Source organism: Heterocephalus glaber, unplaced genomic scaffold (genome assembly GCF_053883595.1).
Source record: "Heterocephalus glaber isolate CG9 unplaced genomic scaffold, H.glaber_assembly_v1.0 deba00001442, whole genome shotgun sequence".
In the NCBI taxonomy this organism is placed as follows: domain Eukaryota; kingdom Metazoa; phylum Chordata; class Mammalia; order Rodentia; family Bathyergidae; genus Heterocephalus; species Heterocephalus glaber.
In genome coordinates, this window is record NW_028258296.1 from 3,601,076 (window position 1) to 3,616,725 (window position 15,650).

General features: G+C 42.7%; 1 protein-coding gene across 7 annotated transcripts in view; it reads left to right on the forward strand.

Moving 5' to 3' along the window:
• Nucleotides 1-492: 492 nt before the first annotated feature.
• Dnajc6 (DnaJ heat shock protein family (Hsp40) member C6) overlaps nt 493-15,650 on the forward strand; it is a 127,866-nt gene continuing 112,708 nt past the window's right edge. For 2 of the 7 annotated variants that reach the window (XM_087212853.1, XM_013070999.3), the window contains exon 1: nt 860-1,045. Coding sequence is in view for 3 of the 7 variants with exons in the window: in XM_087212856.1 (XP_087068982.1) it covers nt 1,024-1,045 (22 nt within the window). In the remaining 4 variants the exon portion in view is untranslated. Of the gene's footprint in view, nt 1,046-15,650 lie in introns of all 7 variants that reach the window. The other 5 variants (XM_087212856.1, XM_087212854.1, XM_087212852.1 and 2 more) reach the window with 5 other exon arrangements.

Here is a 15,650-nt window from a genome sequence, read left to right on the forward strand (position 1 = left end):
GGTCACTTCATCTTTCTGGGTGTGAGTTTGCCAGTCCGCACAGTGGGGACAGACACCAGCCTCAGTGGGGTCTTGGGGCAGAGGAGGCCGTGGGGTCCAGAACATCAGTCGAGGTCTTGGGATGAGGGCGCTGGGGCCCTGAGCCCTCTGCCCTAAGTGGCGTGTCCTTCACTCGCCCGGCCTCTGTCTAGACGGCCCCTCTGTCCCCCACACCAGGACTCCTTTCCCTCTGCAGCATCACGCGGTGTCACGGGCCTGGATTTACCTTTGGCCTCTCGGGATCGTCCCATGTAGCCCGGGAGCAGGGGAAGCCGGGGCTGGGTCTCCCCGATACCGCGGAGCCCTAACAGGCGGAACAGAGCCAGGCACAGACAGCTCTGTGTTGGGCGAGTGGTAGGCAGGAAGAGAGGAAGGCACTGGAGCTGAGTGACCGTGACCAGTGAGCTGGGGTGGAGGTTGAAAGTTTTCCTGGGCTCTCCCTAACCCTCCGCTGGGATTTCCGGGTGTGGCTCCCTCCTGCCCGTCCCTGGCAGGGCCACCCAGCGACCTACAGCCAGCGCTGTCCGCCTGCAGGGGGAGGTGGGCTCTGCGTCCTGCGTCTATGCAGCGCTTGGCGCAGGGCCTGACAGAGACAGGTTTGCTGAATAAATGCAGCAAGCAACCAATGACTGTGTGAGGGACGCCGGGCACGCAGCCCTCAGTCCCGGCAGAGTCGCCCAGACGCAGACGGTCGCCTTTGAGCTGCGGCGAATCCCCACCCCGGGGAGGAGACGCCAGCCGCTCCGGAGCCGGTCCAGGCCGTGTTTTGGAAGCTGTGTTTACGTCTCCTCCATTCCCATCCTCTCAGCTCCAGCACAGGCGGAATTATAACCTGAGCCTCCCGCCTCACAAGACTCCCAGAGCTGCCCGCCCGGAGGGACTTCGCCCCCAGGCCTCGGGCTGGCTGTGAATGACAAATCGGAAGTCAGGGCTGCAGGACCGCCGGCTCTCCTGCTTCTTTGCAGCAGAGGAAGGAGGCAGAGGATGAAAGATTCTGAAAATAAAGGTGAGGGGCCCAGCGCCGGGAGGCTGAGGATGCGGACGGGATGTGGGCCAGTGGGCAGGTGGCGTCCTCCTGGCCGGTGGGGTTGCTGCTCCAGCCCCAGTTATGTAATCCGTACGTCCGTGTGCAGTGCAGGGCACACATTATGTCATTCCCTTTTCTATTTCTGTCGTCCTAAACAGCGCTCTATTCTTGTATTCTTTATTTAATCTTGGCTGAGTAACGTATATTTCTGTTGCGCAGCTTTACTGACAACGCTCCCGAGATCGTGATCATTTTTATTTTGGGGTTGTTCACATTAGCTAATCATGAAAATGTGGGGTTTCCGGGCACTGTTAGGATACAAGTGAATTACTTGGGACCCCTGAGTGTGTGTTCTGAGCTAAGCCCTGCCCAGGGTCCCCTAAGGGGCTTTAACCTTTCAGGGGCCCCTGGGAGCTGTCCTGACCTTCATGACTTTATCTCTGTTTATCTTGCGGGGAGATTTGCGGGTGCAGCTGCCCCCAACCCCCCAAACAGCAGCACTAATTCTGGGGGCAGAGAGAATGGATTTAAACAGAAACTCAGGGAAGGAAAAGGCTCCCTGACACAGTCAAATTTTAAGTTCAAAACAAGAATTCTGGGGTCTTAAAGATTCCCAGGCTCCTTAAATTTTCTGCCGCAGTTGGGGGAGGAGCCACGGACCCCAGGTCTCGCTCGGTCCCTCTGGGTTCCTGCTTCCTCCTCCTGCTGTCTCCGGCCAGGTCTGCGCACGGGGACAGTGGTGTCTGATTCTGGAGTCCCGGGCTTCTTGCACCGGTGCTCTGCCCCACGGGGTCGCCTTCCCCTGTCCTCCTCTGGCTCCAGTTGTAATGCGACTCCCACCCAGCGACGGGCCCATTAGAGAGGAATTCCACATTTAGAAAAGAAAAAACAAAACAAAACACCCCTGAAAATGACCCCCCACCCCACAGAAGCCGTGCGGGGCGCTTCGTGGCGGACCCACGCTTCAGTGCCAGCTCCTGTGCTGTTGCCTTGGGGTTTCCGGGTTCCTGGTCCTTCTCATCCAGGCATCGATCCATGTGGTTTGGGCATTTAAATTTTAATTAAGCCACCATGGTGGAGAGGTCCATTCATCCCTGAGGCTAAAGTCGGTGTGAGCCCAGGTTAAATCCACTCTGAGAAGGATGCTGGCCCTTCCGGCCGGGTTTGCAGAGATTGCAGAAAGGGTGGATGGAAAGAAAAATGTGCTTATGTGCTAAGTCATGGTAGGCCCAGCATGGTATAGAGAAAATTAAATTGAGGTCGGGATTCACCCTCCTTGGGATGGAGCCACACTAGGTCTGAGGCTGGGGGAGCCCTGTCTGTGCAGGGAGCTGGGGTTCAGGTTTTGCTTCACTCGGTGCAGAGAGAGTGCCTTGGGGTGGCAGTGTCACCACTGGGGACCCAGGATACGGGGACCCAGGACACGGGACCTAGGACCCGGGATACGGGGACCCAGGATACAGGGGCCCAGGACATGGGACCCAGGACATGGGACCAGACCCTTTGCTCCCTGGGGCTTGGTTTCCCTGTTTTTCAGTTGCGGGTGGAGGATGAGAAAGCAATTCAGTGGGTCTGAAGCAACAAACACTTCAGGGAGGTGAAGGAGGATGTCAGACACCACCGAAAGGGTGAGGGCTGATGGGTTCTGGAAGCTTCTGTGGAGACAACCCTTCCTGGCTGTGGCCATTCGCTGTACCCTGACCTCAGACCTGGGTTTTCCTTTACTGTGAGTTCCGGTCAAAACAGTGTGAAGAACACAAGTCATAACCTCTTACCTTGACTTGCAAGGAGCCCATGAGATGCGCTTTTACACAGATGTGATCTTGTCTGGAGGCAGTCAGGAGTTTCCCACAGATGTGCAGGGCCATGACCCCAAACTGGCCAGACTTAGTGGGTTCCCAAGGCCTCCCAGGACCCTTGGAAGCCAGTTGCTTGGGGCAAGAGACTCCCTTCAGGGCTGGGTGAGGGCAAGTGTTGACTTGTAGCTGAGTGTGATGTCTGGGATGTGTGTGTGTGTGTGTGTGTGTGTGTGTGTGTGTGTGTGTGTGAAGGTGTGACCATGGCCACCAGACCGCGTGAGGGTCCCAAAGGCGCAGCTGGGACCTGAATATGGAACAAGTGCACGAAAATTTGGTCTTTTCTTAGAACCACAGAACAACTAATAAAATGGGTGCTTTGTTTGGGAGTCCTGTCTCATACGGACTGATACAGAGAGCTGGGTAAAATGTAAATGGACGGATAAATGACCGCGTGTTTGGGCAGATGATCAGGCAGGCAAATCTTAATTTTTAGAAACTACTGTCACATGGCTGATGGGCAGTATGTGTTGACTTGTGGCTTAATGAGTTTTAATCATTGCCTTTTTCTCTTTTTCTTTTTCTTTTGGTTTTCTTTTGTTTTTTGGGGGGAGGGGTGCCGGGGATGGAACTCGGGTCCTTGCGCATGCGCAGCAGGTGGTGAAACCCCTGAGCTAAATCCCCGGGCCACCTTTTGGTTTTCTTGTGACAGGGTCTCACTATGTAGCCCAGGCTGGCCTCAAACTCTTGGCGATTCTCCTGCCTCAGCCTCCCAGTGCTGAGATTACAGGCATGCACCACCATGCCCAGCTGCCTTTCTTTCTTTTCCTGCTGTTTAGTGCATCTTAGGACAGTCCAGTGAAGTTTCTTGCATTTTATTTTTGTCAGCATAAGTCTGTAGCGCATAATGATCACATTCATCACGTGCAGTTGGGGCTTCCACATAATACATCTTAATTATTTTCGTCCCGTCCCCTCCTTCTCCTGCTCCTCATAGATTGGTCCCTTCCCATTTGCACAGTGGAGTTTTTAAATACCAAAGGCTTTGTATGACACGTCTCCAGAGTATCTCAAAATGCTTTGCAAGCCAGGATTAGTAAATTATGTGTGAAGCAATGAAGAAGAAAAAGCTGACTCAGTTAGTAAGTAAACATTGATCGACATGACAGCTAATTATTATAGCAACCACAGCTCCTGCTTAATGAATGAGTAGCAGGTGAATGGTTCCCAGAGAAGTGAGTTACACATTGTCCCAGTATTGGAAGGTAGGAGGTATTTTACAGGAAGAAAATGGATTAAGAATTTGGCTCATTTTCTGGGCTACGTTTGTTTGGAAAACAGACATTTAAACACTGTAGATTCTGATCCAGATTTTTCTTTCAGTACCTTCTTTGAGTATTTTATTTTACTTATTTTTTTGAGATGAGTCTTGCTAGCTTTGAACTCACTGCGTAGCCCAGGCTGGCCTTGATGATCCTTCTGCCTCAGCCTCCCAAATGCTGGGATTATAGGCCCATACTGCTCTATCTGACTTTCTTTGCATATTTTATGCAACAAGGTCTAAAGGCAGAAATAAAAAAGGAGAGAACTTGAAAATTTAGGTGAAAATGTTTTTCGTCTATAATAGGTCAAAAAAAGTTTTCTTCTGTTATTTTTTGAGATTTTATTTCAGAATAACAAACATGCTGCTTTGGGAGCAAATGAAGATATGCCTAACATTTAAAAGCACAAGTTGAGTGTTGTGTGAACAGTGATCCTGAAGCATTTCTACTTGGATTTATTATAAAACCTGATTGGGATTGGAACAGAGTCAGACAGCTTTTCAGGCTCTGTGTATTAAAAATAATATGTTATCTGTACCCCAATCTGTAATTCAAAATAAAATAAGTATAAGGAAATCCAAAAATGCTGATTTTTTTTTTCCTTGCCCAGCATGACTACCTTGGGACTTTTAGAGGAAACTCAAATTCTTTCAAAGAGTTTTGCCAGGGCTGCTTTGACAGGTGGCTGGCGAGCTGGTTTTTCTGCTGGGCCGGCTGTGGAGGACGGATGTGGTGAAACTGCTAAGATGAGGCTTTGTCTATGCCGGGTTCTTGGTGGGGACAGCCGTGCCTCCTGGGACACGCTGGAAATCTGCACACTTGCTTTTCAGTGTCACATGACCCAGGGGCCCTGGTAGAGACAGAAATGCTTGCTGTCCTGCCACATTCTGGACCATTCCACTCAGCGACAGATATGCTTGTGTCCTCCACAACTTCAGATGTTTTGCTAGTGAGGTGAGCAAAAGGCTCCATGCTTTTCTGAGCCTAGAATGTCAGGTGGCTGCTGTCAGTGTGGACTGCAATCTCCAGGCTTACAGATGCTGTGAAAGTCTAAAGAAAACGATGCTCAGTTCTGTCATAAAATCACTTACGAAGGCAACCCTGCTGGTCTGAGACACCAGTGCACCTGTCCCATTTGATCTGGGCCCGGTACCAGAGTGTAGTGGCTTTGTTATGTCCCCTAAGGCAGGCCTGCCTGACTGCTCACATGTTGGAACATGTACGGTTTTATTAGACATCACTTATTTCATGTCTCCTTACTGCACTGGAAACATTTTATATATTTTTGCTTTTGTGTTAGGCTGTTTTATCTTTGAATTTCATCTCAAGATATTAAATGGAAATACAAAATATTTTACTATTTATGTGCTTTGGTCTTGCTTGCTCAGTTGTAGTAAAATGACTTGCATTGACCCCTTTTCTTTTTTTTTTTTTTTCTTTTTTTTTAACCTCTTTTCTATTTAGAAAGAGTTCGAGACCGCATTAAAGCTTTTGGAAACTGCATATTCTATTCTCTTCTTTAAAAAGGATCTCACCAGTCCACGTACGAGGCTTGAGCTGAGCATGCACCGGGCTCTATTAAGGGGAGAGGCATTGCCATATCGGGGTACAAATCTGCTGAAAAGCGAGGCCATTGGCCCCTAAGTTTTTAATGTTACCGCAGCTGGCACTTTAAAATTTCATTTCTGAGTCGTTCCTCCAATGTAGAAATATAACTCATTTTACATGTTGGCTTCATTTCTGTGACTTTGCTAAAAATTCACTGATTTTAGTAGTTTTTAGATTTGGGGTCTGCTGTGGAGTCCATTGGCTTTCTGTAAATAATGACAGTTTTGTTTCTTCTTTTCCCTTGGTCGTATTTTACTTGCCAGGATCTCTCTTAAAATGTTGAGTAGAAGCGGAGATGATGGACATCCTGAACCTTGTTCTTGATCTCAGGGAAAATGTGTATTTTCTACCACTAAGTACAGCATTTCATAAGGGATTCACATAGACAACTTTTATTAGGTTAAGAAATTTATATTCTTAGTATATTATTCTTTAAAATCACAAGTCAGTGCTGAGTTTCATCATATATTTTTTATTCTGTTAATAGGATGATGAATTACGTTTTTTTTTTTTTGAGAAGGGGTCTCGTGTAGAGCAGACTGGCCTTGAAATTGAGACCCTTCTGCCTCAGCCTCTCGAGTGCTGGGATTATAAGTGTGTGCCACACCATGTGTGCCTCTTATATTGATTTTTGAGTATTAAATTAGATTTTATTTCTGGAACAAAGTCAACTAGGTTGAGCTGTGACCCTTTTTATATACTGCGGGATTTGCCTTGCTAATATTCTGTTGAAGGATATCTTTATTTTAAGTTTTGAGGGCTATCTCTACGCATGACGAGATTAACCTGTACTTTTCTGTTGCTGTGAGGCTGGGTTGGGAATTGGTATTAAGGACACAGTGACCTTAAAAAATGAAATTGGAAGTCTTTGCTCTCCTTAAAATATTCCCTGGCAGAGCTTTGTAATATTGAAATTATTGCTTACATGTGTAGAAAATTCACTAGAGAAGACATTTGGTGCCAGACATTTTGTTGTCGGAAGACTTTAAAATGTGGATTTGACTTTTTAATAGATAAATTATTCAAATTTTGTTTCTTTTTTTGTGTCTTAGTAAGCTGTATCTTTTTAGGAATTTGCATGTTTCATTCCCAAAGTCATTCATGTAGGGTTTGCTTTATACCACCTTACATTTGTTTAAATATCTGTACATTGTGTGGCCATGTCCCTGTTTTCCATTCCGGAATTGATATTCCTATTTTTTTGTGTGTTTTTGGTACCAGGGATTGAACTTGGGACCTTGTGCTTGTGAGGCAGGCACCAGAACCACTGAGCTAAATCCCCGGCCCGATATTCCTATTTTTTATAGTGACAATTCTCACTTATTGTGACAGGTATTGCCAAAGCTTTATGAATTTAGTAACCTTTGCAATCTTTGCCTTGTTTCTTTTCTGCACTATGTTTCAATTTTGTACCTCATGAGTTCCTACTTTTATTGTTATTTTTCCTTTGTGATTTTGGAAATTTTTTTCTTGAGATAGAAGTTTTTATCTTTGATTTTCAGTTTTTCTGAAAATATTTTCATTTAAGGATATAAATTTTTCTTTAAGCATCATTTTTGCTGCATCCCACACTATTATTACTTTTTATTTTTTGATGTAAAATACTTTACAATTTTCATTATGATTGATTGTTTTATCCCACAGGGTCACGTAGAAATGTATTTCTTAATTTCTCAGCGGTTGAGGGAGTTTCTAGTTATTTTTTTGCTATTGAGTTCCAGCTTACTTTCACTGCAGAGAGAGAATATACTTTGGATGGTTTTAGTGTTTTGAAATTTTTTGAGATCCTATATATGGTTCATTTTCATATATGTATATTGTGTGTGTGTCTGAAAAGAATGCATAAAGATTATTTGGTTCCATACATTATGATTTTGAATTTTCCTCTCTTTATGTTTGCCAGTTTTCCCTTTTTGTAACATTGAAGCTATGCTACCAGGTGCATGACAGATACATTTATAATTGTTATCTCTTCATTATGAAATATCTCTTTATCGCTAGTCCTGTTTCCTGCCTTAAACTTTATATTTTTGATATTAACATAGCAATACCAGTTTTTTGGGGTTAGTTGATATATGTTGTACCTCTTCCCATTTGTATAAATTTTCGGTGCCATTACATTTAATTTATACCTTTTAAAGCGGCTTGTATATTAGTTTTTAAAAATCTCTCTGACAGTTTCATCTCTGGTTTGATTATTGATAGAAGTGTAAAACTACGTGGTCAGTTACTGTTTGTTTGCTGTTTGTATACTGTCTGTTTTGTTTTGTTTTGGTTTTGGCTTTTTGAAACAGGGTCTTGCTGTGTAGTTTAGACTGACCTTGAATTCACTATGAAGCCCAGGTTGGCCTTGAACTCACAGCAATCCTCCTGCCTCAGCCTCCCGAGTGCTAGGATTACAGGCATGTGTCACCATCCCTGGCATTTTTTTGTTTTCATTTTGGATCAGTCAGCATTATTATTATTATTATTATTACTATTTAAAGTAACACTTTATTTAATTTACAGCTCTGGATTATGTGTGACTACTAACATGAAACAAACTTGTGAAAGGCCACAGGTCAACAAAATACACCATCCTGAGTTAGTGACCAAACACTCCATGGCGTCACTGATAAGCTGTTCTCTGTACAAAAGCCATTTAAATGTAATTACTTCATTCTGCAGTTTTGCTTTTGTTTGCTTCGTGTCCTCTAAGGAGGGCAGAATTTTAGTCTTCTCAATTATTATTTTTTTAATCAAGCATTATTTTAAACTTTCCTCTGTTCTTCTCTACTTACATATTAATTGTAAAATTTTCATTTTACTTTTCTTCATGTGTGTGTGTGCACAATTACCCTGCTATTTTAGTTGAATACTATTCCAGACAATTTTAGGATCTTAGAACTTTGACTCCATTTACCCTGTCTCCTCCCCCACTCCACTCTACCTTCTTCCTTTTGTGTTGTTTTTGTGAATCATTTTTATTATACATCTGTTTAAGTCCCCATGAGAGACTGAAGTTACTGTTTTTGGAATCTGTATTCAGATTTACCCACATATTCAGTCTAGTCACTGTTTGTCGTTTCTAAATTCCTATGTGTTCCCGCTGGTGTCTTTTCCTCTGCAAACAGACTCCTTTTGGTAGTTCCTGTAGGGCATCTCTGCCAGAAAAAAACTATTCAACGTTTTTGTGACCTGGAAATGAATTGATTTTGCCTTTGCTTTTTGAAGGATAGTTTCATTAGGTGTGCAGAGCTTGGCGGAGCTAGGAGTTGTGGTGCACCCCAGGTAGTCCTAGCTACTGGGAAGGCTGAGGCAGGAGAGTCATGTGAGCTCACGTTCAAGGCTAATTCCAGGCTAGTCTGGGCAACATAACAAGAGCACATCACAATAACAGAAAAAAAAAAGAATTCTGGGGAGACAGATACCCCCTCTTTAAAGATGTCATTGTATACTTGTCTTGGTTACTTTTCTCATTGCTGGGACAAAATACTCAACACTCAAAGTTAGAGAAGGAGAGGTTTATTTTAGCTCACAGTTTATAGAGGTTTCAGTCCATAGTCAGTTGGCTCCAAGGCAGAGTGGCATGGCAGAGGGGCATCACAGAGGAGAAACAGTCCATGGCAGTGCAGGCAAAAGGCAGCGAACAGTAGGCCTCTCTTTCCCTTTTATCCCATGCAAGCTACAAGCCTATTGGTTGGTGCCACCCACACTCATGGTGAGTCCTTCCATTATCCACACTCAGAACCATGCTAAACCAATCAGTGGATTAATTTAATTATCACACACCTTAATCCACATCCACATACCTTCGAGCCAGCCACCTCCAAAAAGCCCCACCCATGAGCACATGAGGCTTTGGGGGAACATCTAGATATGAGTGATAAAAAGTGTCTTCTGGCTTTCATCCTTTCTTGGGAAAATTGGCTGTCAGCCTTATTATTTGACTTTTGAGTCTTTTTTTTTTGCTATTCTCAAGACTTTTTCTCTCTATATTTGGTCCTAGTGGTCTTCTAGGTTCTCCTTGTGTTTATCCTGGTTGGGGTTTTCAATGTAGCTCATAATTTTGTACCATTGTCTTTTTTTTTTTTTTTGTCAGGGGTCGGGGCGGGGATTGAACTCTGGATTTTGTGCTTTTGAGGCAGGTGGTGGCACCACTGAGCTAAATCCCCAGCCCACCATTATCTTTTTAAAATATTGTTCTGCTCCTTTCTCTTCTCTCTTTCTCTGACTCCAAACACTGTTATTTTAGATTTTCTGTATGTTTCTCGCTCAATTTCCGGTACTTTTAGTGATGTTTTTCCAGTTTCATTGTTTTTTACCAGCCTGTTTTCAAGCTCTCTTTGCTCTGTCCAATTTGTTATTAGGCAACCTGTTAATTTCCTTGTATTTTTCAGTTCTAGAACTTTTATTAGATTCTTTTAAAAATAAATGTTTCATGTGAACAATATGAAAATGTTTCATCTATTTTCTCAAACATATAGATCACAACCATCTTGAAAACCATACTTAGCTCCAGTGTGTGGGTCTCTTGTGGGTCTGTTGTGGTTTTCTTCATGGTCCTCTTTCTTCATTCAGTGTCCAGCCTGTGTCCCTGGAGATCCTGGACAGCGTCACCTCCCCTTTGAGTGTATCTGTCCCATCCTTTCCCTGCGTGGAAAGGTGGTCATTTTCATCCTGTCAGGCTTTCTCCCTGCTGATCGTTGTTGTTCAGACTTTGAAGGCTTTGTCCCCTGGTATTTTGTCCCAGTCCCATGGCCCCAGCGGATGGCCCTGGGCCCCAACCCCTGGCCTCAATAGGCCTTAGAGTCCCATTTTTTCTGCCTGGTGCTGAGTCCCCTGCAGACTCTGTGCTGCCAGCTGGCTCTTCTGTTTCCAGCTGTCTGCTTGCCTGGGCTGCTGCCCCAGGCTCCTGCCCCAGTGTCTCCAGCTGAGCCTGTCCAGTCATGCCTGAGAGGACACGAGGTTCTTCAGGCTCCCCTGGTCTCCCAGCTGCCTTCTGCCTGGTCTCTTAGCTAAGGGCTGGCAGATACCGAGTGGAAAAAAGGCTCATAGAAAGTGGGGCTCCTTAGGGAGCCTCTCCTCTCTCCAAGACCTGGCCCCCAAACTCCTGACCCCTGACAAGCTTTCCTGTTACTTCAAGCAGATGTTTTGGATTTTCATTCTGTTCTGTTTTTTTTGAGACAGGGTCAGCCCACACTGGCCTCAAACTCACAGTAATTCTCCTGCCTCAGCCTCCTGAATACTAGATCATAGGCATGTGCATTCATGCCCAGGTCAGATGTTTCTGCATTTAAACTATCTTTTCCAGTTGTCCTCAGCAGAGCTGTTGGTCTGGTACTGTCCACTCTATTATAGGTGGAAGTTGAACCTGCCTGTGTTTTTTGAAATTCGAACTTGGTTTAAAAAAATGAAAGCAGAAAGCCAAAATGTCTGAAATATCAATGACATTTCCCCTTTCCCACATAAACAGTAAAAGATATGTGGAGTTAATTTCTAGGTACTCTTTCTTGCTTATTAAAAGCTGATGAAGGTCTGGTGTGGTGGTGCATGCATGTAACCCCAGCACATGAGAGGCTGAGGCAGGAGGAGCACCATGGGTTCCTGGGCTACATAGTGAATTCAAGGGGAGCCTGAGCTACATAGTGAAACCCTGTCTCAAAAAACCTAAAAAAAAATAAGGTGGGGGGGCTAAGCCGGGGACTTTGGAGTGCTAAGAACCTCTGTGACTTCTTCTAACTACTGGTTTTCCAAGTATAGTTGGTTTGTGAAAACTCATTCAGCTGACAGCATGATTTGATTGCTTTTCAGTACATCTACTGCACTGCAAAAATAGAAGATGAGCAACTTTCTGATGCTAAATATTTTTAAAATGCCAAGGACAAAAAAAAAAAAAGCCTGAGAACCACTAATCATGATTAATTTCCTTTTGTTGTTGTTGTCATTTTAAAAAAAATTTAATTTTATTGGTACATTTTTGGTATACAATATACTGACATTCATCATTGGAAATTTGCACCTTTACATAGTCTCTCTTGGTTCTTATTTTTCCCCCTTCCCCTGCCCTCCCTTCAACCCCTCCATCCCTCCCCATTTACAAAGACTGTTTCCATTTTTTCATTTTCTCATGTTAATTCCATTCCCTTCTATTATTTCCTCTACCCCCCCCACTTCCCCTTCCCCTTTGCCCCTTTTCTTCCTATTTCACATCATCTATTAGACCTTTTAGTCCTTATTTACACTTTCAGTTTCTCACACTAGAGAAACTACTCGGTATTTACACATGTGGGTCCTATTTATTCCATTTAAGAGTATTGCCTCAGTGTGCATCCACTTAGCTATAAATGTCTCTAATTTCTCATTTTTTATGGCTGAGTAGTACTCCATTTTATTAAAAAATCACATTTTCTTTATCCAGGTTCCAGTTGATGGGCATTTGGGCTGTTTCCAAGTTTTAGCTATCACAAACTGTGCTGCTATGAACGAGGGTACACATATATCACTGTGGTATGATTTTTTTAGTTCTTTGGGGAAGATACCCCACAGAGGAATAGCTGGGTCAAGTGGGACTTCCAGTCCTAGTTCTTTGAGGTATCGCCATACTGATTTCCACAGTGGTTGCACCAGTCTACACTCCCACAAGTAGTGGAGCAGGGTTCCTCTTTCCCCACAGCCCCGCTAGCATTTGTTATTGGTTGATTTCATGATAGCAGCCATTCTTTCTGGGAGGAGGTGGAATCTCAGCGTTGTTTTCATTTGCATCTCTCGGATGACCAGTGATGTTGAACATTTTTTCATATGTTTAATTGCTATTTCTACTTCGTTGTCTGAGAAATGTCTGTTCATTTCAGATGCCCATGTTTGGATTGGCTCTTTAAATTTGAGAGGTCTAATTTAAGTTCTTTATAGATTCTAGATAGTAGACCTTTTTCTGAGGAACAGCAGGTAAAATTTTTTTCCCACATTGTGGGTTGCTTCTTCAAACTGTTGGTGGTTTCTCTTGCTGTGCAGAAGCTTTTTAATAAGAGATCCCACTTATTGATTGTTTGTGCTAGCTCACGGGCAACTGAGGTTTTGTTCATAAAATCTTTTCCTACACCAGTGTCTTCAAGAGTTCTACCTAACCTCTGTTCAAGCTGGTTTAGCATTTCTGTTTTTTTTTTAATGTTTAACTTTATTATCATTCACTAAACACACACATATACAAAAATTAAAATTATTCAAAGAAAAGCAATGCAAGGGAAAAACTACAATAATATTCAAATATAATAAAACTCAAACAAAGCAAAACTGAAAAATGCTTAAACATTTTTCCATATAATTTAAAAAAAATCTCAAGCATTAACAAGACATCAAAGGATGTGATTTGTTTTAGAAAGATTTTCAAAACTAATATTGAACAAATAGTGGTCTAGAAAAAAATTTTAATTCGTTAGTAGACTCCACATAGGGCAAATTTTTAAAATTTAAATTTCAATACATTCTTGTGACATGTGATGGAAATATAATCTGAGAAATACGTTACTAGACAATTTCATCTGTGTGTATCACAAAGTACCACACAGAGTGCCGACTTTTAAGTGCAAACCGAGAAGGTATACGTCAATCATCTGTGATGGCCCCTAGATATTATCCAAATCTGCAGTTAAACACGAGATACATGATGCTATCGCTAGCATAGCAGCACACTGTTTTACAGTAAACTCTTTTATATAAGTAGGATTATGCTCTAAAGGACGAAAAGCACAGCATGTTATGATAAGCACATAAAACAGTAACAGTCATATATCACACTATCGAGTACTGTGTACTGTACATAGCTGTATGTGCTTCTTCTGGAAACAGACCCTTCTCTCTGATCTCAGTGCATTTCTGTTTTAATATTTAGATCTTTAATTCATTTCAATTTTAGTTTAGTGCATGGTGAGAGATATAGGTCTAGTTTAAACCTTTGGCAAGTTGAAACCCAATTTTTCCAGCACCATGTATTAAAGATGTTAGACCCAGCGAGAGAGAACCAACCAGAGACCAAAATTAAATCCACACAGGAGTTTATTACCAGCCAGGCCCTGAGCTGAGCATTGGACTCGAGCTCCGACTAGGGGGAGACAAACCTGTTTTATACACCTTTGAGGCCAACAGTTTCTAGGCCCCACTATGGGATAGAACTAGCAAAGCAAGCAAAAGGTACAGAAGCAGAATGTCCTGCTGTTAGAACATTTGTAAAATAATAGTTGATTAATTGTTGTTTCTAAAAGACTTTCTAAGGGGAGGAGGTTTCTAAGCTTCCTCCTTCTAAGTTCATCTAAAGGGCAGGCAGGTGGGTCATTCAGTAGCAATATGGAGTCTGTTTTGCTAACTAGGGTCCTTCAAAAGAGGCTATCTTTCCTCCAGTGAGGGTGTTTGGCTCCTTTGTTGAAGATGAGGTGTCTGAGTGTGTCTAGAGTTGTTTCTGCATCTTCTAATCTGTTCCTGGTCCTCAGGCCTGTTTCTTTGCCAGTACCATGCTGTTTTTATCACAGTAGCTTTGTAGTATAGTTTCAAGTTGGGGGTTGTGATACCCCCTGCCATGTCTCTGTTACCTAGAACTGCTTTTGCTATTCTAGGTCTCTTCTTGTTCCAAATGAATTTTTGGATTGTTTTCTCAAGGTCCATGACGTATGCTGCTGGGATTTCAATTGGGATTGCATTGAATCTATATAGCAGTTTGGAAGTATGGCCATTTTCACTATGTTGATTCTTCCTACCCAGGAGCAAGGGATGTCTTTCTGTTTTCTGATATCATCTTCAATCTCTCTTTTCAAAGTGCTATAGTTTTCACAGAAGAGGTCTTTGATTTCTTTTGTTAGGTTGATTCCTAGGTATTTCAGTTTTTTGGATGCTGTTATGAAAGGAATTATTTGACCTATTTCTCTCTCAGTGAGTCTGTTCATGTAGTGGAAAGCTATTGATTTTTGTGTGTTGACCTTGTAACCAGCTACTTGACTGAATTTGGTTATTAAGTCTAGAAGACTTTTGGTGGAGTTCTTGGGATCTTCTATATAGAGTATGACATCATCTGCAAATAATGACAATTTGACTTCTTCATTTCCTATCTTTATTCCTTTTCTTTCTTTCTCTTGTCTAATTGCCGTGGCTAATATTTCCGAGAATATATTGAACAGGAGTGGTGATGGTGAACACCCTTGTCTTGTTCCTGATTTTAGTGTGAAGGATTTCAGTTTTTGACCATTTAGTATGATATTGGCTGTTGGTTTTTATAGATTGCTTTTATCAGATTGAGGTAGAGACCATGTATTCCAATTTTTGTAGGATTTTTATCACACATGTGTATTGGATTTTGTCAAATGCTTTTTCTGCATCTATTGAGACGATCATATGGCTTTTGTCCTTGGCTCTATTGATATAGTATATTACATTGGTTGATTTGCATATGTTGAACCATCCCTGAATCCCTGGGATGAATCCCACTCGGTCAGGGTGTATGATCTTCTTGATGATCTTCTGCATTCTATTTGCCAGTATCTCATTAAGGATTTTTGCATCTATGTTCATTGGTGAGATTGGCCTATAGTTCTCTTTTTCGGTTGGGTCTTTCTCTGCTTTGGGGATCAAGGTGATGCTTGCTTCCAGGAATGAGTTTGGGAGCATTCCTTTGCTTTCAGTTTCATTGAAGAGTTTAAACAGTAGTGGCAGTAGTTCCTCTCTAAATGTCTTGTAGAATTCAGCAGTGAAGCCATCAGGACCCAGGCTTTTCTTAGTTGGTAAGTTTTTAATTACATTTTCAATTTTATTGATTGATATTGGGTCATTTAGAATTTTTAGGTCTTCTTTGTTCAACTTTGGTAATTCATACTTGTCTAGGAATCTGTCCAT